General features: G+C 48.8%; 1 protein-coding gene across 2 annotated transcripts in view; it reads right to left on the reverse strand.

Moving 5' to 3' along the window:
- Positions 1-1536: 1536 nt before the first annotated feature.
- Positions 1537-25539, reverse strand: part of LOC147622956 (DUF21 domain-containing protein At4g14240-like) — a 135625-nt gene continuing 111622 nt past the window's right edge. The window contains exons 7-12 of one of the 2 annotated variants that reach the window (XM_086822567.1): positions 17533-17604; positions 17350-17417; positions 2804-2891; positions 2643-2716; positions 2083-2515; positions 1537-1716 (exon numbers count right to left, since the gene is read on the reverse strand). In XM_086822567.1, the coding sequence (XP_086678693.1) occupies positions 1660-1716; positions 2083-2515; positions 2643-2716; positions 2804-2891; positions 17350-17417; positions 17533-17604 (792 nt within the window). In that variant the 3' untranslated portion in view covers positions 1537-1659. Of the gene's footprint in view, positions 1717-2082; positions 2516-2618; positions 2717-2803; positions 2892-17349; positions 17418-17532; positions 17605-25539 lie in introns of both variants that reach the window. The other variant, XM_086822566.1, reaches the window with a different exon arrangement.

Consider the following 25539-nt stretch of genomic DNA (forward strand, 5'->3'; position numbering starts at 1 on the left):
GCAATGGAACTAGCCCAAGGGATTTTTGGGTGCTCTGAACATGCTGGTGGCCTTAGAATCCTGAAATTCATCAAGGAGAAGCTACATCAAGCCCTGCATCAAATCTGCAAAGTGACGTTGGTAAAACAGAGATTAGACATTCAATGTTTGGTCAAATCTTTTGTTTTTGGGCTTGATCCTCTACTAGACAACCCAATGTAACCTGCCCTAATAGAGTAAAACCACCTCTGAGCCACCGATAATGTAGGCCATGTGGTAGATGTATGTGTGAGCACTTTAGTTAAGGTCATAGGTACTTGTAGTAGCCTTAGACACATAGAGAAAGGGTATCAAAGACTATGAGTTAGGGACTTAAGACACTGGTCGTGCTAGAATTATTCACTTGAGGGGAGGTGTTGAAATATGCAAGTGAATGGGTTTGTGTGGGAACAAGCCCTTAGCCAGAGATTGTAAAAGGAAGTCTGTAATTGAGTGGGTAGCAGTGAAAAGGTGAGAAGAATCTACTGAATGAGAGAATCAAGGGTAGCATGAGTGAATATAGAGGTGTGGAAAGATTCTAGGAAAAGGTGCCCCCAGATGTAAGAGAGGTGGCACAAATCAAGAGAAATTAGTGGGATTAGATACTTGGCATCTTGTGGATGTAAAATCTATAAATTGAGGCATTGGCCTAATGAAAAATTGCTGGTTTTTTAGTATCCATGCCTACACTAAGCTATTAGATTAATTGTGCACTAATCTCGTCTTAATCACCTTCTAATTACTTGCTAATCATATCGATCCTTGCATTTGATCCACCATAGTTGGTCACATTGATGTAAATTTAACTAAATGAAACACACTAACATAAGGTTTCCACTTACTTGTGTGCTGTTGCTTTGTGATCTTATGATGATATGCAGCAACCCTGAGTAATGGATGAGCTTCTGGGATAGTAAAGAGTGAGATTTGGTCTTGGGTGATGGTTGTATTGATGGGCTTCACTCCCAAGTCAGACATTTTTGAATGAGCGAGTTATTGAGGTACGTGGTGCCTTTTGAGGAACCAAGGGGGTGGAGGGTTTGACCCACCCTTGGCACAGTAGGGAAGAGATGGCTATGCAAACATGACTCCTTTCTCATACGTCTATGGTTGATCATCACTATCCTTGTAGTGGGTTAGTGGGTGCACCGTTGGATGTACACATGGGAGTATCATTTCTGTACTTGTTGCATTCGCTGGGACGGTAAATTCTTATAACAAGGGGAAACTGTAGATGGATGTCAGCAGTTTCTGTCAGACTTGTTGATTGTTCAAAATGAATGAAGCTCAGGATTGGTCAGGGCTTGATCATTTGTGGCTCTGTGCATTGCGAGAGTCCAAGCTTCTTGCCAGTTTTTTTTATGGCCATGAAGAGGGCAACCAAGGAGATTAGTTTGAATAAACCTTGGTCAGGGTTTGATGGTTTTCTTGGACACAATTGCACACTGAATGGTTACAATTCTTCACATCAGCTAGCACCTCAAGGTTTCTTGGGCAGAGAAAAATCACCACCTCAAGGACTCATTTGGAATTTCCAACAAAGGTCGTCTTTTCAAGGTTCTTACATGAAACTTCCCCTTAAGAACATCAACTGTTGAATACTCAACACGATTTGAATTTTGCAATGAGAACATGGTTGACTCAGACATACCTCTTATGCACATTAACATATTCATCAGTCTCATCAACAATCTCCTCCTGCATGAACACCATAACACCCATACATGGACAGAAATGATAAGGTCAAAACATAAAGGATATTAGTGGTGTGCCTACATTTCAATTTAGACATATTTCTAAACACTATCGTCAGGTCACCCAACTATGACCGTGAAACCTACTGATATGTCTGTTCAATCAGAATTTGCAGGTTCAGAAAGTGACGTCAGGCTCCCCAGAACTCGTGTCAAAGGTGAAAGGCATTCCTTTTGCTTAGGAAAAAGGCTCCAAACTCTGATGGGCACCTTTTACCTGGTAAATAGAACTCCCGACATCCTTTCCCCTATTCTTGACAATGCTAAGGTATACTGGGTTCCAGAGTTAACAGATCATATGGAAGCTTACTTGAATCAGCTCCTCAAAAACATCTTCAAGCGTAATGATTCCAATGATTTCCCCCTCTTCTGAAGCATCTAAGCAGCTTTTCATAATCGTATGCTTTCTTCCTTCGCTGCCCATATCTTTTTTGTCCAGGTTACAAGACCTTTGAGAACCTCCACCATTGATATTGACTTTCCACTCACAACAACTCATGCCAGTGCCTGCTTCTGTAGCTGTTCTTGCATCTGCAGCATCTGACTTGGGATTTCCAGACAGTGCTGGAATGCTATCACCATCATCTGGTTTTGAAAAGTCACCAGAAGCTGCGTCGTTATTATGATTGCCTGCTGTCAGATCACACTTCAGACCTGCATTTATTCTCACTACAGCCGCCATATGGCTGTGGCCTTTCTGAAACTCATTGAGCATGTCATACAAAGGTGTATCTGCAGGCACACTGAGATTTCCAAAGAAACAAATGTTAACATCAAAGCAACAAGTTGTGAAGCATGGGGAAAATAACAGTTAACAACTATCAAATGTGGGGTGTTTTGTTTCACTTTGATGGCAGGATTGGACACCACCGTGGTAGCTTGCGGATGCAAAGAGCATTGACAGGAGTCTCATCTTCCGCACGTACAGTTATGAGACTTTTGACCTGGCAGCAGACAGCATGTGAAACTAAATGATTGAGAACTTATTTGTAAGGAATATTATTTCAATAAAAACACTTTTCAGAATATACCAGCAGAAGTCCAATTAATTTTTTCTGATCTCCAGAGTACACGGGAACCCGACTGTGTCCAGTGGCCAATATCCTTCCTAATGCTTCCCTGCAGTTAAAGTTTTTCTTCCAAGTAAGAAAAGAAGATAACCTCTACCAGACTTCTGACTCTAGTGACATCAAAAATCTCCACATACAGAGCATGCCCTGTTATAACTCCTTTTCTTCCAGAATTGACTCATTTCAGTTTAATTACATCAAAGAACAATATGTAGACTTCCAGGCTCCTCCCCGAGTAACCTCAACAGCCCTTGATATGGAACTACTTTTTCCGCCCACCAAGCGGACACCAGCCTAAGGCCCCAGACTCACATTCCATGGGGCCAGATATGCATGGTTCCCACCCAATCCTTTGGTGGTTGGTCCTCCTTCAGACAGCTTCCTCTCTGAGTACAGTCCGAGGGTGCCTCAGGGCTCTGGGGAGGACGGAAGCTTATCCTCTGGTCTCTTGCTTTTGAGGTAGGCAGGCATTTATGACCGCCTCCAGTGTATGGGCCCCCCTTCAGAGCAGGATTGCGAAGCTGTGGGTCCGGATCTTTGGCTTCCACCACCACAGGTAGCACATCGACCCATCTCTAGACAAAGTTGCAGGTGACCCCCTTGGCGCCTGTGGCTCTGGGAAAACCGGTTCTGGAGGGACCCCACTCTTGTAACCGAGCACCCAGGCTTTCCTTTCTTTGAGTACTCTGCCATGCTGGGTAGGTGGCTAGGATCGAGGACGCCCCAGCCACAGCACAGCATTGGAGCTTTCATGGCATTCCACCCCGCTTCCTCTCAGACTTCTGGAAGTGGTGGTGGGACAGTTTTTGACCTAGAAAGGTCATTCTCTTCCTCTAGCAGCTTGCTCACTGGGGCATGGCAGTCAAAACTTGACTTGCAATAGGCAAACAACTGGCCTTTTGCTCCCAGTGTGGTTTTTGCCAAGAGTTTTGGAGTCACTGCCTCTGGGACTGTCCAAAGGTGCAGTGAGTTTGGTGGTGGATCCCAAGTCTCTTTACGGTGGCTGCAGGGATTGCCCAAACAATTATTTAGGGAGCCATCGCATGGGCCACAGAGGCAGGCCCAGCTCTCCTCTACGAGGAGGATGGAGATGGCATTGCTCTGCAGCTTTCACATTTCAGGATCAATGTCACAGCATGTGTTGCATGCGGAAGCCTTCCTGCACTTGATCCAGCCCTAAGCCTACTGATTATGAACATTGATGATGCAATGCAATGAATAGATAAGAGAGAAGAGAGAGAGGTGAGCCGTGTATTCAGTATACTACTATGATACAAAAAGATGTATATGGTTGTACAACTTCCATGGCCTTTGGCCTCCGAAAAGGAATACCTAAGACCTCTGTGGAGTGACTATGACCTGTCCCATGATTGGGGATCAGATCACTCATGATTGAACTATTGCTTGCTATTTATAGGCTCTTAGGAACATCCCTGCAGCCACCTGACTGCTGTCCGGGCCACCTGAGAACAAGCACAAAAATCATATTATATCATTTAAATGCTGCTGACTTTGTCTGTTTGGTGCTTATGACCTGGCCGACTGGCCGACTAGTGGGCTGCATTGGGGACTCCTCCTTTACTTGCCATAACCTAGATCTAACCTAGATTTTCTGCCTAATCAGGGATTAACTACTAGGAGACTAACTATATCCTTGTGTGTGCACATGACAGCATGTGGCCCAGGTGTCCCCATAGAAACTGTACATCCTTAGTAACCAGAGGTGGGAGATCATCAACAGCATCGCGACCTGGCACATTTGGTGTGCGTGCTGCAGCAAGGCCATAGAGGGTACCTTAACCCCAGCAGTAAAGTCTTTTTTTTTTGGGGAAAAAGATCCTTCTATTAGTTAATGAAAAAACAGCCACAAAGGGCTAGATACAACCACAAAGGACTAAAAACAAACTCGCCTCTTTTAAGGGCGAAAATCAAATGATCAAAAGGGGAAGAGACACTTCTCCTCCGGCTGGCTGCTCTGTGAGGAAACGGCTATCTCATACAAGGAGAGGGGGAAGGAAGGGGGGGGGGTGGGGGAACACCACACAGGTGGTTTGTAATGCCAAGTGGGATCACCACCTCTATATGTGAGAAATGGCCCAGGACCCCAAAGCCTCAAGAAAGCCTCCCGCCGCTTCTGCATGTGGTCAAAACCTCCCTATAACTTCCTCCACTGACCGCGGAGGGTGTGAATGATATCGAGCCATATGCTCCTAAGGGACTCAACTGGCGGAGTGTGGGTACCCTCGATGGCCTCATTGCATCTAGCACGCCAAATGTGCCAGGTTGCTATGCTACTGCAAATCTTCCATCTCTGGCATGAGCCTGGCCGCCAGTCGCTTGTAGGTGGGGCTGTGACTAGTACTGCTACAATACAATGGTGAGCGACCTGAAGGGCTAGCCCTCCTCCAGCCTCTATGGCCCAAGCAACAGTGCCCCATGTAATGATCCAGGTCGATACCCTGTCCATAGTGAAGATGCGGAGAATCCGCTGCCAAATCTGCTGAGCCTTCGGGCAATCCCAAAGGCAATGTGTCTGAGACTCCTGAGGGTGGCTGTAACGCTGGCAAGTTGCTGGCCGACCTCCAACTGCTAGCCAAGTCCCGACCGCCAAACTTCTATGTGCCATCAACCAAAGAAAGAAGGTTATCTTTCTAGGCCAAAAGCTGTCCCAAAACCTCTTCCAGAAATCTAAAAGGAAGCGCTGTGATAGGCCCTATGACTTGGCAATGTGCTGTGCTGTCGGTGTGCCATCTATCTCTGGCATCTGGATCCTATGGCCTAGCTGCGCTGTATATGCAAAGAAGGGGGCATCCAGAGTCTCCTCCCGATCCGCGGAATCATGCCAAGTCCACTCTCCCGGTCCCCACTGTGGGCGCATGAGAGGTTGGCACTCCCATATCCATAGCCGCCAGAAACGATCTATGTGCCACTCCTGTGCCCAAAAACCAATCACCCTCACCCTCTGCAAGGTGTAGCCACTGAAATCCTCTAAGGGAAGCTCAAATCTCTCTAGTCTGCCATGGGGTGCAATAGAAAAAGTGAGTAGACCATTGCCCTCGTTTGCTCCGTGGACCGCCATGAGAATTGGTAAACATGCCTAGCCACACTTGGGGGGGAGGGGGGGGGGGTGGTCGAGTCTGGGATAGGAGTCAGACACTCCTGAGGGATAGGCGAGTCACTATCGACGCTGAGCCTATCTCTACCCCGGATCCCTATCAAGCCTCCCTCTTGTTGCACCTTTGGGGGTAACTGCCTGTGTGCGATCCAATCTCCAAGAGACCTGGCTGGTCCCATGCTCAAGGCGCCCCAAGATACGGTTGGGCCCCCAACATGTGGCCACTAAGTAAACGGACCAAGGGTTCTAGACCAAAGGCTGCCGGAGTCGCTCCTCTAAGGCAATTGGAGCTATCTATCTAAGGGCCGGCCTGAGATGATCCCAAGCTCGAAGTAAACTGGCTGCAAATCTGTCCTCAAAAGCTGGACTAAAATCGTGGGCTCCCATCTCTATTGCTTTGCAGCCAAGGGCCCCCAAAACTCAAAGAGCGGGCTGAAATCCAGGCCAATAGGAAATCCTTCCAGGGCTCACCACCAGGAAGGAGTCTTCAAACAATCAGCTTTCCCAGTAGGGCGCGGCTCTAAATAGCAGGGTCAATGAGGCCTAGCCCCCCTCTGCGATGTGGCTGAATGATCACTCTCCATGCCACCTTGGCCCTGGCTAGCCTCCCATCATTGCCGGCCCATAAGAAGTTCCAGATCAATCGCTATACCTGGCCAATACATGCCCGAGAAAAGGCCCAACACGAAGTGATGTACCACATGGTGGCTAGAAGTACTTAGTTCGCCATCACTACTCTGCCTGCTAGGGAGAGCCTGACCAAACTCCAATATAAAAGCTTCTTCCGAATACTCAAAAGAAGCGGGGCGAGCTGGTGCTCGGGAGAGAGATCAATGTCAACCTGGCAACCAAGATTACGAATTGGAGTGCCCTAGGGGATCCACTGGAAAGCCTCAATTGGCCGCCAAGTCGGGGCAGGTGCTGAGCCTACCCAAAAACCACACGACTTGAGCCAGTTGATTTGCACTCCTGATGCGCGGCAAAAAATTTTGATCGCCTCCGCGAATCTCTAGAGATTCCCCACATCTCGTGCAAGGAAAGGTACTGTGTCATCTGCAAACTTTGAGTCAAGCAGCTCCTCCTGCATGTGGAGGGGAAGACACAATCCCTAAAGCCCGGTCTCTTGAGCAGAGAGAAAACTACTCATGGCCTTGGCGACGAATAGGAAGAGGTAAGGTGCTAGAGGACAGCCCTGCCGAACCGAGCGGGAAAGGGGAAATTTGTTGCCACGGGCTCCCTAAATGAGAACCTGACTGTGTGAGGCTAAGTAAAGACCTGAGACTCCACGAATCCACTCCATGGGGAATCCCATCCAGCTCATTGTGCCCTCCAAAAAGCTCCAATCTACCCTATCATAAGCTTTCTCAGAGTCTATGAGTAGCACAATGAGGTCCTGTTGCCGCATCCTGGCCGAAGCCGTCACCTCCCAGAAGGTAAAGAAGTTGTTCAGAATGCTCCGATCCTGAACAAAGCCAGTCTGAGTGTCATGCATCAAGTCTGGGAGAAAAGGCTAAAGTCTCCTGCTGATGGCCTTGGCCAAGATCTTATAGGCTGTCCCTAGAAAAGTGATGGGTCTCCACTGCCGGATCTCCAATCTGTCCCACCCTCCTTGGGAATCAAGTGAATCAAGCCCTCTGAAAGCCTCTCTCTGGCATGACACCTGTGATCATAATCTCATTGAAGGCAGCTTGAAAGCTGCCTTCCATGAGGTCCCAATGATGAAGAAAGAGAGACTGGAAGCCCATCCTCCCCTAGGCATTTTCCCTTGGGAAGTGCCGTCAATGTCTCCGCCAACTCCTCAGCAGCAGTGAATGGTGTCAATAAGGACCGAAGAGAAGGGGAACCACCTCCCTCCTGTGTCGCCAGAACCTCACGCACGTCCACCACCTGTGGAGATAATGGGGCACCTATGAGAAGAGATCGAAAAAAGTCCATGGCGATGGCTCACACATGGGGGAGATCTGAAACAATAGCTCCATCCTGGCCACGCAACTTGCGAATGCTGTCTCTCCTCCTGTGGGGGCCGGCTATCTCAAAGAAATCCCTGTGACTCTGTCACAGGCTTGCGTCCAGAATGAAGCCCTGGCATGATACCTGTACTCCACCCTCCTCTCCTCGGTGGATCTAATCTCCGTGCGAGCGGCAGCAAGCTGACTCTCGATCCACTGGCTATCGGGGGGATCTCTCTTGAAGCTTCTGTAAAGAGGCTAGACTCCTCCTCAGACTCCTCTCCTCCTCCCAGAATCCCTCCAATCGGCTCTGGGCTGCCTCTTGCAAGAGACTGCTGATCTCCCCTAGGCTGACATCCAATGTGCACGCAACAAAGCCTCAGATAAAGTCCAATCCCGCCCAAATCCGCTCTATCTTGTTGCATATCTTGGGGTCCTGAATGAGGCTGTCTGGAATCCTCGAGCTTGCATGCCTGTCATGCCTCTAGGGGTCCTCTAAGGACAGAATAACCGGGGAGTGATTAAGAAAAGAAGTGCCTGCTAGGATACTAATCATGTCCCCACGGCTGTAGGCCCGCTCATCAACATAAAGCCCGTCTAGTCTAGAGAGGTTGGGGCCGGTGCTCCTCCTATCTGATCTCGAGAAGCTAAGGCTCGAAGGGGTACACCCAAACTCTGGAAGATGCCAAGGGTCCTATCCCTTGAGTACTAGAATCATCTCCTCCCACGCCGAATACTCTGCTCCTCACACGATGGCCGTGCCACCTCCAAGTTTGTCCTCTGCCGCCTCTATCATGTTGAACTCACTGCCCAAGCACCAAAAGTCAGCCCGGGGGAGGGTTTGCTGGACTGTGCTCCAAAAAAAGGCTCTACCTACAGCGGCGTTCGGAGCATAAACATTGAGGAAGCCAACAGTATCCTCTCCGGTCAATACGGTAATCCACTTTGCATGCCCCGAGACTATGACTCCTAAACCTGTCACTGTCAGCAAAAGCTTCTCTCACTGACAGAAACACACAGACCTCCTTGCGTCCCAGAGGGGCCGAAGGATGGGGACCAGAAAGTGACACTCCTAGAATAACCGGGGTGTGATTAAGAAAAGAAGTGCCTGCTAGGATACTAATCATGTCCCCACGGCTGTAGGCCCGCTCATCAACATAAAGCCCGTCTAGTCTAGAGAGGTTGGGGCCGGTGCTCCTCCTATCTGATCTCGAGAAGCTAAGGCTCGAAGGGGTACACCCAAACTCTGGAAGATGCCAAGGGTCCTATCCCTTGAGTACTAGAATCATCTCCTCCCAGGCCGAATACTCTGCTCCTCACACGATGGCCGTGCCACCTCCAAGTTTGTCCTCTGCCGCCTCTATCATGTTGAACTCACTGCCCAAGCACCAAAAGTCAGCCTGGGCGAGGGTTTGCTGGACTGTGCTCCAAAAAAAGGCTCTACCTACAGCGGCGTTCGGAGCATAAACATTGAGGAAGCCAACAGTATCCTCTCCGGTCAATACGGTAATCCACTTTGCATGCCCCGAGACTATGACTCCTAAACCTGTCACTGTCAGCAAAAGCTTCTCTCACTGACAGAAACACACAGACCTCCTTGCGTCCCAGAGGGGCCGAAGGATGGGGACCAGAAAGTGACACTCCTGCCAGGGAGAATATTCCCACATCGGCGGGTGCGCCCCTCTGAAAGGTGATGCTCATGAAATAATAGAATGTCGATGGGTCCCCCAACTACTTCTCTCTAAAGCTCACCTCTGAGAACGCCTCATCTCTGCAAGCACTGAGGCCCCCCTAAACCCTATATAATCCATGAGACAGTCCACATGTCAATCTCTGTGTGATGCGCTGCTAGTGGAACTGCCCTCCACTTGAAGAGTCTTGGGCGAGGGTTTAGACGGGTAACAGTCACAATCCCTTTGGGGATGAGGGCGCACCAGGTGGGCACTGATCCTGTCCTCCATGTTTCCCACTCTGTTCGAGCGCGAGCATATACATACTCCGGACTCCATCGATCACAATGGAGGTATCTATAAGAAGGGGGAAGAGGTACTGTGGCGGTAGACGTATGCAAGAATACAAAAAGCAACACCTCCAGGCTGGAGGCGACCATCTCCCCATCCTGGTCTCAGTGGGCTGATCCTCCAAGCTCCATCCTGGCCAAAGGCCAAAAATGAGTGAGAAAGAAAGAAAGAAAGAAAGATTTTATTAACGTCTTCCAAAAGACCGAACTCGGCCTATGAGACAAATCACTGTACCTGTGTGGGGTATGCTCTGTCATCCCACCAAATGAAAAAGTACTGAACTAAAAAAGCTGAATCTGGGTGTGCAATAAGTACAGTGAGTGGGGGAGGTGATGGAGCTCTACTACTAGGAGAATGCAAAGCTATATGCATGGAGTAGCTAGCTCCATCCTGTACCATACTGGGGGTATAGAATGGTATACATCAATGAAGGGGGTGTCCACAGCTCCCTGAAGAACATGCCTGGGTCTGCTCTGAAGCGAGCCAGTCGCTCCGCACCCTCTCTGTGAACTGCCATCTCTCTCTGGTATAGGCGTGGTGTCCGAAAGCCAAGTGTCCTCTGTCTCCTGTGGGCTCTTAAGTGTCTCTGCTCTCTGGAGAGTAATTCCCTGCTGTGTAGGGACTAGGAGTGGGGTGGAAATGTAGTAACCTGTGTCTGTCGTCCCCCCTCTGGAGCTGTCTGAGCCTGTAATGATGTCTCTCTGTGACGCTGTATGTCTAGAATGAATCTCCCCAGTATGCGCTGGTCTGCTGCCTCAAAGATCTGGCGTAGGGAATGTGGCTCTCTGAATAAAATGGGATCTCTCTCTCTGATGGCTGTATATGCTCTGCATCTGCATACATAATGCTCCTCAATCTCCACCTCCTCCTCTGCACACTCTGCATACCCTCTCCTCTCGGGGGATCCGTGCTGCTCTGCTAGTCTCGATCTCCAATCGATGTGATGAGACTCTAAGCTGACCAATAGCTACTCACTAGCCGTGTGGTAGAAAGCCCTCCATGTATCTAGGCCTCTCTATAAATCCATCATCAGTGATACTCATGAAGTGATCTCTCTAGTATAGCATCTTCGGTGGAAGAGGCTGTGTAGGCGATATCCATGTCTCTCGTGTATAGAGCTGCCATAGGTCCTGTCTCAATACTCTGTTCCTCTCACTATGAGAGAGGCGGATATGTGGTGCATCCCTGTCATACTGGAATGGTGGTAGATAATCTATGTCTAGGCCATGCTGTGAGAACCAATGTGTGACCTGTGCATACCATGATCCTCTGTCTCCTGCCTCAACCAGCTGCCTAGATGCCTCAAAAGCTCTGTATGACAATCTGTCCTGTGGCATCTCTCTGAATCTGTCTAGCAGGCATATAGTCAGGAATATGGCCTCTACCATCATAGGAGGTGCAACAAACTCTGCTCGGATAATGTCATGAGGTACTGACGGTTTGCTGCGTATCATGCGTGCCATCATGAGGGCCTGTGGTCTCTCTATCTGTGTCCACCAATAGGTAGCAAGTCCTGGCGCCCATACCGCTGCTCCATACATCAGTGCCGGTGTGACTAATGTGTCAAATAGCCACCCCTTCGTCCGGGGCTCCTGAAAATGCGCCTGGTGGCACTGTCTCTCTACCATAGCCAATGCTGCATATCCCCGTGTCAATCTGGCTCTGGTTGCTGAACCCATGGTGAAGCGCGTGGCTGCTGCAGAGAAGGTAGCCCCTAGGTACACGTATGATGTCACCACCTCCACTTGGCGTCATGCGAGAGTGAATGTCAGCTGACTCCTGCCCTGTCTCGATGTATCAAAGACCATAACCTTGGTTTTCCGAAGGTTCACAGTAAGACCCCTTTGTGTGCAGAAATCATCGAGTGCATGTAGATGCTGTTGTAGACCTCCTGGAGACTCAGACACTAATACAATATCATCAGCATAAAGCATAATATGTACTGAGGTACCTGCTAGATCAACTAAGTCTCTGCCTCCCCGTGTAATGAAGTCAGCCACCTCATCAATGTTATAAAAATGGGGGAGAGACAAAGATAAAACTGAAACTAAAATGAGAGTAAGACTAGAAGGAAACACAAAGCATAGACATACCTTGAGATGAGTGTAGACAAGACACAAGATTGATTGATTATTGATGTGACACCTACAATTTATAGGTGAGAAGTACAAGATTGAGTAGACTCACTTATGGGATAAATGTAGAGGTACCACATGGCACTAGACTCAAGACACAAAGACTCAACTGAAACTAGACTAGAGAAATAGTATGACAAATAGAAGATAAATGGGGACATAGACAAAATGCCAAAGACATGTGGGTAACTAATCCACAAAAGATAGGCATATAGACTGATAGACAGAGTGTCAGAGACATATGACTGTAAGATCACACAAGATAGACACATAGACAGAGAGACTGACTGATTGTAGATAGACAGAGAGATGGACCTTGATAGATAATCCCCCCTCAAGGGCAATCCTCCTGCTAGAGTGGGTAATGCAGGGGTGCCTCTTGGATAGGGACAAAGATAAGTCCATGTAGACAAATAGACATGACATTACCCCCATGATCTACATCATTGGTGATCAATGGTGGTAGATAGCATGAAAGCATAGACAAATATGAGAGAGATGGGAAGGTCTTACCATATTTGGCAGTGTCTAATCCCGTACATGAGAGACAGATAGATGAAGGGAAGGTCTTACCACTTGCTGAAATGCAAGGGCAGTGTCTAATCCCGTACAAGATAGAGAAGTAAATGAAATTCAGAACTGAGATTGTTGATTTTTCAAGAAATAGAGAGTAGACTGAAAATAGAAAACAACATACACTTGATTTCTGCTTTAAATTTGCTGCTGCAGGTCTGGCTGGTCCAATGGACAGCTAACCCACATGTGAAGATGAAGAGGAAATGGGAAATAACAAAGGGGGAAATGCCTTTTGCACAGATGTTGCAAATCAGGTCCAAAATCAGCATTGGAGTTTACCTTCACAAAAGGAGGTGTCGAGCTGATGTCGAGAAGACCAGAGATCCAAAAATGACGAGTTGTTGCATGAGTTGAATGTCCAGGAGGTCCACGACTTGAGAAGACATGTTGATGAAGAAGAGAGTGCGGGGGTAGCTGCTGCATGTGCAGTACTAGAGGACAGGCCGGTAAGTTCAAGTAGAGAGGCGGCAGCACCATGATGAACCCCCGCAGCAGCAAGAAGGAGAAGACGGGCAATTGTTGGTGCAGATCTGGAGTTGCAAGCTGGAGCAGAATCAACAGGCCGAGCAGAGACAAACGGGGCAGGTTGGTATGGCGGGCAGAAAAAAACGCAGCTATGGCAGCAGACTGTGGATAGGCTGAGGGGAGAAGCGGCCAGATCCAGCAGAAAATGGTGGGGCAGATGCAGGAGAAGATGGCGCTGCTGACTGATATGACGGGCTGCAGAAATAAAATGCTGGCACGCTGCTTGAGAGCTACGCAGAAGGGCTGCTCTGATACCATGTTATAAAAATGGGGGAGAGACAAAGATAAAACTGAAACTAAAATGAGAGCAAGACTAGAAGGAAACACAAAGCATAGACATACCTTGAGATGAGTGTAGACAAGACACAAGATTGATTGATTATTGATGTGACACCTACAATTTATAGGTGAGAAGTACAAGATTGAGAGTACTCACTTATGGGATAAATGTAGAGGTACCACATGGCACTAGACTCAAGACACAAAGACTCAACTGAAACTAGACTAGAGAAATAGTACACCTAGTGTGCACTTATTTCCAACAATCAATGTATAACCCAAATAGCGTGGGGGAAAGTGGGCATCCTTGCTTCACACCAATGGTGCTAGCAATAGTCTCGGACATACCTCCTGGGCATCTGACTCGCCCAAAAACCTGCTCATACCCGCGTGTAAGATTTGTGGCATGCAAGCTCTCCTATGCTCTAGCTGCATCCTCGTGAGATCATCCAAGAAAATAGGAGCTCCCTCTAAGCCTCGTAGTATGACCCTCTTCCTCATGAAGGTGACCCTCTCCGTCTCTCCTGCAAACTGTAGGATGAGGGCTCGCTTGCGTGTTGAGTCTTTCCCGGCTCTCCATGCTTTGGTGAAGGGGAGAGGGTCCTCTTCCCTGTAGCCTAGCTTCATGCATAGAAGCTGTCCATCTTTCTCGGGAGTGGAGTTGGGTGTCTCGGCTATACCTGTGACTCGAATGTTGAGGCGGCGGGCATGCATCATCTTCTCCTCCTCAATGGTGGTGTGAATGATTTGATGTTCTTCCCTTTGAGTCTCCTCCCTCACTTCTTTGCGGATGTTCTTCTTCACCACCTCAACCCATCCTGACTGCTTGGCTTCGAGTTTTCCCTCCACGTCCTTTGTGATCTCCTTGGAGATCTCTTCTTTGATGGCCGTGAGAGTGTTCTCATTGATCTCCCCTTCTTCCTTCTCGGTGTTCTTGACGGCTACCAGTTCCACTTTCAATGCACTCACCTCCTCCTTGAGTGCTGTGTTCTCTTATTCAAGGCCCGTGACCCGTGCTTCGAGGGCCATGATGTGCCAGTGTAGTTTGTTCTCCACCTCATCGAGGTTGGAATCGGATGTCTTCTTATTCTCCTTGATTAGTGCCTTCATTGCCGTCTCGAGGGCCTTGAGTTTCTCTTGGAGACTCGGGGCCATTCCTCGAGATTGAGGAGAGAGAGAAAGTTATGTTGCTGCCTTGGGGGCCTGAGCAAGGGTGGGTGTGGGGAAAGGGGGCACAGACCCTAGCGGATAGGGAGGTGGGCCAGCATATTGCCAGCAGTACTGGCCGCCAGTGGTGGCGAACAGAGAGGGCGGCTATGCACAGAGGCGCGAAGTGAAGCAAGCGACGAAAGGCGGCGGTGAGCAGGGGCGGCCCAGGGAGAAGGCGGCGGCGACAGTAGCAAACAGAGGAGAGGGTGGCGAACAGAGAGCAGCGGGCGGCGAACAGAGGAGAGAGAGAGAGGGAGGGAGGGAGGGAGCGGCGAACAGAGGAGAAGGCGGCGGCGACAGTAGCGAATAGAGGAGAGGGCAGCGACAGTAGCGAAGAGAGAGAAAGAAAGAAAGAAAGAAAGAAAGCAAGAAAGAAAGAAAGAATGTTGGTGATGCGAAGATCGTGGAGATGGTGGGAAAGCTCAACTGCCCGTCCCTGGATGGCGGGTGCCACCAACTCTGAGTCCCACTCCATCCTTGGGGCTGCACTCAATGGGAAAGAGAAGATCATCGCGCCATCATCTGGCGGAGAGGGTATGGAGTGGTGAAAAACCACACATACCCGAATGGGGGCTACTGTCTCCTCAAACATATCAGTCCCTTCCGCTGGCAAACATCGGAAGAAACTATAATCCACCGGCTGCCGCCCCACCTGGGGACTTTGGCCCTCACTGGGGAGGCGGCAATGGTCATCTCAACCGGCTCATAAAAACAGTGAATCAGTCGACGGACGGAACTCGCCGACTACCTGCTCTCCGAGTCGGGAGTTGCTGGAGCTGCTGGGGGGCGACCGGAGTGCTCTGGAGAGGGGGGGGGGGGGGGGGGGGAGGACAACGTGGCAGAGTGAACTGCTGTGGGTAGAGTCAGTGTGTCGAGGACGGAGGAGGGGGGGGGGGTGGGGGGGTAGGGCAGAGACGCAGAGACGCTAGAGAGGGGTGCTACTGTGAGACATCCATTGGAGAGGTAGGCTGCTTGGAGGGGCCCGCTGGGGGCTCAGAGAGGTTAGCCGGCCTCACAAGGCAGTGAGGGCCGGGGGTGATCTCGACGAGGGATCGGCTGCCAAACCGGTGGGGCCGGAGGGACCCGCTCTTTGACTGGAGGGGACGTGTCACCAATGGGAAGGTGCTGAAAACGGTTCTCTAACAGAACCGAATCCTCCTGAGCTCTTCTAGCCTAGCGTGCATGACAGCGATGCTCGGCTCTGGTGGTCGGTTGTGGCGGCCCGAGCACAACTGTCCACCACTCGCCGACAGCGGGTTGTTTGAAGTCGGGGCCTGATGCTCCGCTGCTTGAGAACCTGCCTTTGTCTGCCCCCTAGTGAGGATCTCACCGAGGAACGGGCAGAGGAACCACCGGAGGCGATCTCCTGGACTGCTGCCAAGGGCAAGCACTGGCTAAATGACCCATCTGCCTGCAAATGAAGCATTGACCTGGAAGGCCTGAATACTCCACGCGCTGCTGGATGGGGTCGCCCCAGAGGCTAGGAATATATATACAATGTGGCACAGAATCCAGCGAGACAACACAAATAATGAGGCAACAGTCGTGGCGAGAATCTGAAGATCCGCTTCGGAAAAAGCAATGCAAGCAATGGCGGCCTTGGTCAGAGATGTCGGAGCGGCTGCCATGGAGTCCTAAGGGTGAAGACCAGAATAGGCCGAAACTCGCCGAAAAGAGAAAAACCCCGACGAAACTGAGAGCTCAGTCGTGCAAGAGGAGGCGGTAGACGCGGAGGGGAAAGGGAGGTGGGCAGGGGAGGGGGCTGAAAACTGACAAGAGGCGGGGGGGGGGGGGGGGGGGGGGGGGGGGCATTGAGACAGGAGGCAGAGCAGGCGGTAGACGCGAAGGGGAAAGGTAGGCAGGCAGGGCAGGGAAAAAGGGGGCGGCGCGGAAAAAAAGGAAAAAGGTGGTTTTGGGGGGGGGGGGGGGGGGGGCGGTGAGGGGCTGAATCACATGAAGGGAGGGGGGGGGCGCAGGTGAACAGCAGTGGGGGGGTGGGTGGGGGTGGGGGGAACTCGGTCTTTGATCATGAATTCACTGCCCACCAGTAAAGTCTTATCAACTGCACCAGGACAAACATTATCCGCACACTACGGAGTCAGTGGGAGCAATTAGCGGGAGACTCAGATCGCATGCAGCAACGTTGCTGCATGGCCTTCCTGCAGACTTGGAGTATTGGCCCCTTCCTCACCAAGAGGGATGGTGACATCACTTGGCATTACAGGACCCCAATGTAACTTTCCCCCCTCCTCCCCACGATGTAGTGTCCCTCCGAGAGCAGCCATCCAGGGAGGGAGCCACCCCCTTTTCCTTTTCGCTGAGCACATTTCCTCTACAGACGGTTGCACCTCTTCAGTGGAGGATTGTAGTCCCCTGTGGGTGGACGTTTTATTGGCTAACTAATATAAGGATGTGTTCTTTTGGGGGGTGGGGAGGTGGGGGCAGGGAAACAATATGTACACTCTCTCCATTGGAAATAAAACACCACTTGTATCCTTTTGAGAGTGTTCATACCTTTAAAAATAATATGGAGAGTGACGTGCATATGCACAGCCATAAAAAATCATTAGTTCATCATATGGAGCTGAAATGAGCAGCAATCCTTGTCCACAAACAGCCGTACGAGACTTGTTTCATAAACCCAAAGATCTTAGAGAGAGAGAGAGAGAGAGAGAGAGAGAGAGAGAGAGAGAGAGACCAATCCAATTTAGAATCAACATCTACCGAGAAGATCGATTCTATAGGTGTCATTGCCTCTGCTACTGTCTGTACAACCACAAAATATATTCAGCTCTTTCATCAAGTGAGCATAAGAAACCATAGCATCACCAGGTGAAGAAGAAAGCCACGATCAGAGAGACTGCCAAGAATTTTTCCAAACCTTTAGGGTTAGGTCAAGAGCACCAGTGATAATAGTGGTTTCATTGTGAGAAAGCTCACCTCCTTTCCCTTCCTATCTTCAAAATGCCAACAATAATTTTTGAGATATACTTCAAGCAAATCAAGCCCAACAATAATTTTTGAGATATATTTCAATCAAATCAAGCCCAACAAGCAAATATCAACAGACGTACTCTCTCTCCCATTGTCTAGTGTATTATGTGATGCCAGGGAGATTTCACTGCCCGTTCTGGCGCACGGGTTTGCACCACTAGCACATGTGATGCAATATGAGGACCAAATGTGTCTTGGGATGTACTTGATAGAGCTCAGACGACATAGGGATAGAGTATTGAGAGGATATGATGAGAGACAAGGCCAGCCCATACAAGACGTTCCCAGAGATCCATCACTGAGTTCTTCATGGCACGAGCATCCACATCAGCCACCCACGCCAAAACCGCCACAAAGACATCAGCTCATACCAACCGCACTGGGGCCGTATTTGCGTTGAGAGGAGTCCCAAGCGGGCAACCCTACTCCATGCTACGAGCCAAGCGGTCCCGACCCAAAGCACCAAGGACAAATCCATGAAAATCTCCTACGACAAGGCATGCCCTCACCATAGCCACATCCGCCATCAGGAGGCTTTCATGGCAGGGACCCGAGCACCTTGGGACCAAGATGCAACTCTAGAGAGGTGTTTTCCTATGGCTCACAACTGATGGCTTCATTCAAAAGCCTGGGTACCTATTCAAACATATGTCACATGCCATGAGGACAACTATTGGGCAGATCCGGGTCTCTTCAAACAAGCTTAGAGTGGAGACGGGGAGAGCTGAGGGTATTGATAGTGTGGACTGCATATGCACACTTCTTTCCCTAGAGGTGTGGAGATTGAGGAGCATTATGTTTGCAGATGCCTGGTGTATTATGAGATACGTGGGAGATTCCATTGTCCATTCAGAAAGGGATTTGGGCCATTATCCAGAGTCACTGACTATCCAGATCAGCGTTGTCTTGGGCTCTACCTTCTGCAGTTGCGTAGACACAAGGACCAACTACTTGGATCATGTTGACAGTGTCTGGGCACAAATACCTCGCAGCATTGGATTATGAGCTTTCCCACATCCAAGAAGCCTCTCGCCGCTACCCGAGAGACCAAATGTCACCATTTGGTCCCTTCTCCAGCTTTGATGAGTGTTTTGGGGCAAGCCCACACACACAACAAAACGAAGGTGAGAACGGGGATTTTCCACGGAAGAAAGCTGAAGCATATTGGCAAGGATTGGCTTGAAAGATGGCCACATAGCATAAAAAATCATGGGATTTTCATCATTTAAGTTCTCATATGGATGTCACCATTTGGTCACTTCACCAACTTTGATTAGTGTTTTCTAGCAAGCCCAAACACAAAACAGAACCAAGGTGAGAACGGGGATTTTCTATAGAAGGAAGCTGAAGCATTCACTAGCAAGGATTGGTCTGAAAGATGGCCACACAACATGAGCATCATGGGATTTTCATCATTTAAGTGACTCATATGGTTTATAAGTCATTGTATTCACACATCATTAAAACCTAGCCGGACATATTAGTTGTACCCTTGGATAGGAGATGGTGCATAGCTACAACTTGGGGAGCAAGCTGGGGAAAAGCAATAAGTGGGTTAATCTTGGCAGCCAAGGCCACTTTTGGCAAAAAGGAGAAAAGCACATCTAAAAAGGGAGCTGCTTGACTCTATTAAAAAGCAGGCAAGAGACTATTTTGAACACACATGCTGTTAACCACTCCAGTTAACATTACCTTTTACGTGGCTACACTCTTTGTAATCTATCTTTTGTAACCACACAATGCGCTTATTGTATATGAGACGTGGCTACACTCTTTGTAATCTATCTTTTGTAACCACACAATGCGCTTATTGTATATGAGACATGGGATGACCAAGCTTACGGCTTGTGTAATGCCGGTCATGAGGAATAGTTGTACATAGAACTAGAGAAACTAGGAAGACTAGTTTTGGACCCCCAATTGTAAATGGGCGACCAACCATTGTAATTATGAGCTCTTGTATATAAACCATTGTATGGAATATGAAAAGGAACACTCCCATTTGTCTCATTTGAGCTTGCCACTTCTCTCTCTCTCTCTCTCTCACATTTGAGCTTGTCGATGCATGTTAGCTTGTGTTCTTGTTTGCTTGCATGTTTGATTGTCGGTGTATGTATTAGGGATGGTAATGTTCTCCTTTATCTTCTTCTCTACTCTCTCTTTGCTATCTACTACAAGTCCCTTTTGCATGCTAGTTGCATGAGGTGAAGGCTGAGCTCTCCATAGCTCCCTTCCTTCTTGCTCTCTCTACCTAGCCATTGGATCTCTTCTTGCGTGACACAAGAAGAGGTGGAGTGAGCCCCTAGCAGCTTCACACCGACGAGTTAACCCTCTTAGGGTTGGCCAAGTACAACTCTCTGGACTCGACTCTTGCATGTATCTCTCTTCTCTTCTTTTCCTTTCTTATGTGCAAGGTAGCATGTTTTTCTTAACATCTTTGGCGTTGTTTCCGGGGAATGCATTTGGCTTTAGGGTCCTTCACTCTATTCATTTGCTAGTGTCTTTGATTAGCCCGGTTGGAGTGCAAATCCACCGGTTGGTTGTTTGAGTTTGTGTTTGTTTTGTTGTTGATGGTGATCACCCGGAGCATTGGAGGTTAATCGAGCATTGAAGCGTTCAAGTCTTCATCGAGCGCAGGAGGAGCAAGTAGGTGCTCTCACATTGTCCTTAACATTCATGCAAAACTTTGATTTTCTGTTCTTTTTTCTTTAAGTTTGCATCTTAGTTTAATCAACAAATTAATCTCAAATTGTTAGTTTTAATCATGCATTGTAGACACCAATAGATAGCTAGAGACTAGCTCTAGCTCTCTATTGAAACAAACACATAAAAAAACAGTAGGAAAACACCTGAATCAACAAGAGATTGAGAAAAAAACCAGGCGAAATTGCATTCTGCTAGCTGTTTCTAAGAAGTGAACGTCCGTTCACTTTACAGGCCACGCCCGTTCAATCTTTGCCACGTCTATTCCTTTCCGCATTTAAATGGAAATATTTGCATTAAAATTGAATATTAAGTGTATTTAACTGCATTCAATCAGGTGGGTGTGACTGAACTATCAGACCTGCAGCCTTTAATTCCCAGACAAATCTTAAAAATTCCTAAATCTGATAGTGCCACAGCCGTTCCGAACGTGCCACGCCCGTTCCCTTCTCATTGAGAAGTGTACGCCTGTTCCAGAGTTCAATTGCAAGTGCCACGGCCGTTCCGAAAGTGCCATGGCCGTGCCGCAAAGGGTCACTCTTGCCATGCACATATAGAGACCGGCCCAAGGCCCATTCCACCATCCAATCTTAAGAGAATGGTCCTAGGAAACACAAGAATGGCTCTAGGAAACACAAGAATGGCTCTAGGAAACAAAGCAGAACCTAGCTACCACACACAATAGAATCTAGCTTAGCCCTAGGGCCAAGCTACCATAAACAAGTCTACATCATCCTTGACGGTAGCTTGGCCCTATCTACTAGCAGAGATGGTGCTGCTTTGTTGATGGTAGCTTGGCCGTAGGTCCAATCTACTAGCAAAGAGTATGCAGATTTGTTCATGGTAGCTTGGCCCTAAGTCCAATCTACCAGCAAAGAGTACGTGGATTTTTTCATGGTAGCTTAGCTCTAGGTATCTCGGCCATACAGCCAAACTAGATTCTCTTGTAGTTGTCACTCTAGCCAAGGGATGTTTCATGGGTGAATTAGAATGAGATGTGACCGTAGGCATGTGGCTCAAACGAATTTCTGCATCAATCATAGGTGCCATAGTTGGCATGATGCTTGCCACTGGATGAGGGAGTGTACTAGTATTTCTTGGACAGGGACAGCTCTAGGATCTAAGAAGGTAAATCTCATACTAGTCTGCCCTTGAGTCCTTGCAGCAGCATGGCCTTGTGGGTTAGAAGATGTGGTTTGGTTCCCATGGTATAGCCGAGTGATACTACAAAAGTAGGATCCGCTGGGCTCACATGAGGTGTTACCATTTCGCTCATAGTGGGCATTCTTGCTTTGGATGTCCCAACTTGCGCCATGGGTCTTTGGATCCTTTTATGTTCTGCACAGCAGTTCCACATTTCCATGCACCTATGATCGGGTAGATTGGTGCGAAATAACCCTCTTTTCGACGAAGTAAACTCTCCTGAAGCTCCCTCGCTTATAAGATTGGACCCATCGGTCAATACCGCGTGGAGTCAAACGGTGCTTGTCTTTGACAGTACCAGTAAAAGCAAAGACCACCCCAACACAAGACGAGGAGCTCCTAATCGCGAGACAGGAGAGCCTGAACTTCAGTGCATGGACAGACCATCTTTCCAAGAGCAAGCTCCTACCTCTCCCACACATTCGCAGAGAAGCCTTGCTTCAAGGCTCTGCAATTTTATCCTAGGAAACACACAGTGGGAAGAACCCCAACACAGGGTGAGAGGTATGGACCAACCACAAGAAAGCAAGCCCACTCTGTCTCTCTAGATCCTCGAGCAGAAGTAGGACAAAGTGAAAGCCAACAAACCCAGACTGAACGACCAGTTTGGAGAGTTGTGCTTGTCTCAAGTGTGGCTAATTCTTATAGGGCTCAACGTCCGGTACAAAACCAAGGGCAAGGTACATCATCCCAAGGACCAGAAACGCCTCAGCAAAGGGAAAGGGTCTACCGAGGCCCTTTGCATCAACCTGGTCCACCTGTATATCAGTAGTACCCACCACCAGGAGTTTACCCTGGATACCACATGGGACCACAAAGGGTACATGCTAACCCACCTATCAAACAAGAACCTCCAATGGTAAATTATTCTCCTAGCCTCGCTCCTCCACCAACCCTTCCTCAAATTACTCCGCTCCAGCCATGGCAGGACTAACACCATAAATGTTGAGATTAGCCATGGAAATAGGGAGGGGGGTGGCTGCAAGCATCACGCCCCCAACACTAGTACAACCTGCACCTGCACCAAGATTAGAACGGAATCAACCCGCTAACATCTCGAAGCTTATCACGAAATTTGATGGGACTGGAGATCTGATCCCACATTTGGAGATGTTTAATCAAATTTGCAAAGCCTTTGGCCATGTAGAAGATCAAGTCAATGTGAGTGCCTGCGGCCTCACCCTTGATGGCAAAGCAGGCCAATGGTTTAGGTCCTTGAAAGCTAAGGACAAGGCCACCTTTGAAGCCTTTAAAGAGGCCTTCAAGGTAGGATATTCTCGCCACCAAGGAACCAGATGGAGCCCAGTGGAGCAGCTGCATAATGTCAGATAGAAGGAAGGAGAAACCATCAGAGAGTACATCAATAGAGTCAGATATCTCCACTCACGCTGCAGTGCCAGAGACAAGTTCTCTGATGAAAGATTAATAGGGAGATTGATAACGTGCCCTTACACAACTCATTGTATGCCTTGGGCCATACCTCCTTTGAGCAATACGGTAGGAGTGCTATGGATTTTGAGGACAGCTTCGAGGAAACACGTTCCCGAGAACTTCATGAGGGCACATCAGAAGCTCCCTTCAAAACTACCATCACAAAACTTGATGGAAAAAGCATGTCCACGTCACGACAACATGTAGAGCAATTGACCACTGCATTAATGCCAAGGTCGGGAATGAGGAGGTCAACCTCATCTCTATCCAAAGAGGGAGCTTGTATGGTGCCCGGTTTGTCGAGCTAACCATACCGGCACGGAGTGTCCGCATCTAAGACCCCGTCCTAGCCTCTACTGTACATATTGTGTAAGATGGGGCAATCATGAAGTCTCCAACTGCTATCATCAGAAAGCTGCTCTAGCTCGAGCTCTACCTTAGGCCTTGCCAGTCAACCCCAAGCAACCACTGGCTTTGCCAGCACCAACGCTCCATAACGCACCTCAACTAGGCCAAGAAGTGGCCCAAAGAGAAATCCTCAGGATGCCCGAAATGCCCTTACTACCCCCGGTTCTTCCACCACAACCCCCACTGCCAAGTTGCCACCAATTCGTTAGCTAACTCTGACTAAAATCTTAGAAGATGGAAACGAGAGAAAAATTCCGGAAGTTCCCACTTATGAAGCCCTAGAGCCGACAAGCCCACCCTCTAAAATCTTGAGTCACTATGTTATGGAGGGAGACCAAATGTACTTGGTGTACTTAGCAACCCCCATGCCATGGGCCAGAGACATTAATCGGATGGTTGAATGACCACCCATACAGTGCTATGATTGCGCGGGACCTCACCGAGTGGCCGAGTGTCCCAATAGAAAAGGGATGGCAAGTACCTCTACAGATGCTCCCACCCTGACTCCCATGTGTGTTGGGTGTGGTATTGATCACATGTATAAGGATTGTCCGCTAAGACCTGAAATTACAGGAAGGGCTCACGAAGAAAATCCGAGCACCAACCTTAACTTGTTAAGTGTTAGACAATTTCATCAGAGCAGTCCCACTTAACGCTATAACTAGACTGCAGACAAGGCAGAGAGCCACAGCTCACGTCGTAGTGGAGGCATCAACCTCACAAGACCAGGGCCAAGCTAGTGCCCTTGAACAAGCACGAGCGACTAGACGCTCAAGAAAGAAAGCCACAAAGATTGGCAAGGGTGAGAGCCGGCCGGGTGGTTATCAAAAGTGGTTCAGAAGATGGCATGACGACTCATGCGTCAATTTCTTCATCCGAGGAAAAAGACTTGCTACGCTCTGCTGCCCAAGCCAAAGAATCTATCGACATGCACCAACTACCGAAAAAGCTCACTGAATATCGTAACCCTATAGAGAAAAAAGAGAGACTCTTGGCAGCCCAAGAGGTGGTCAGGGAATGCCAAGCGCAAATGGAAGATGAGCCTCCTACAGCCTATCTTGAACCATGCCCATCAATCTCAAATCTGAGACCTGTGGAAGAAGCTCAAGTATATCCTAGGGAGCTCCCAGACCATTCACCCCCACAAAGGCTAGCGGGAGCTGCAACAGCCACCCCCCCCCAGCAGGGGCCGAATATCTTAGAAACCTGGGGGATGACCGTCTCGGGAGAATGAGCACTGCAATTCATGTTCCCATCCCTTACACTCAAAAGAGCTTAAGACTAAGCCAAACCAACCTTCCTCGCGGGACATCCTCAGCTCCTAGAGACATTGTAGGTCTCTCCTCCTTCCTCTCTTCTCAGATCCAAATCCCTATCAGCACCTTGCTCCAAAGTAGCCCAAGTTTAATGAATGATCTGAAACATTGGATGGAAGGACGCCTCAGGGCAGGCATGCATGAAACTATGGAGCCTGACAACTCTAACGAATCCAAGGAAGAAGAATTTCTTATATCCCATAAGGTAACTGGCACTCCTCTGGTTCGAGTGAATAAGCTTGGACAATACTTCGAAGGAGACGAACTCAATGCCAGAAGAATAGGTTGTAGCAGATGCACATTATGAGGATGTAACGGAGCTAGAAGAGATGCCAAGTAAAGAGGAACAAGATGCCCGATTGGCAGGGGCAGTGAATGTGCTCATGCAGCTCATGCAAAGTGAGAAGTTTGCTGAATTTATGAGGGCCCCTTCTGAGCCTAAGAAGAAGAAGAAAAAGGTGCGCTCGCAAAACCCACCTCAAGTCAATAGTGGTGCTATCCCACAGGATCCTGCTTATGGACAATTTTCCAACATGCAGAACACTTATGGTGCTAACCCATAGAATTCTTTTTTCGGGCAGCCACCTATTCTGCAACAGCCTTTGCATCCAGGCTATTTTGGCGGAGGTTCCGTGTTCCAATCTCTAACTGGGGGTTATCCTGAAGGAGGCATGGGAATGCAAGGGAATTTTGGTGCTAGTTTTCAGCCTTTGCATCCAGGCTATTTTGGCGGAGGTTCCGTGTTCCAATCTCTAACTGGGGGTTATCCTGAAGGAGGCATGGGAATGCAAGGGAATTCTGGTGCTAGTTTTCAGCCTGGAATGCATGCAGCC

This window comes from Cibotium barometz, chromosome 28 (genome assembly GCF_041138505.1).
Source record: "Cibotium barometz isolate CiBa-2024 chromosome 28, ASM4113850v1, whole genome shotgun sequence".
In the NCBI taxonomy this organism is placed as follows: Eukaryota; Viridiplantae; Streptophyta; class Polypodiopsida; order Cyatheales; family Cibotiaceae; genus Cibotium; species Cibotium barometz.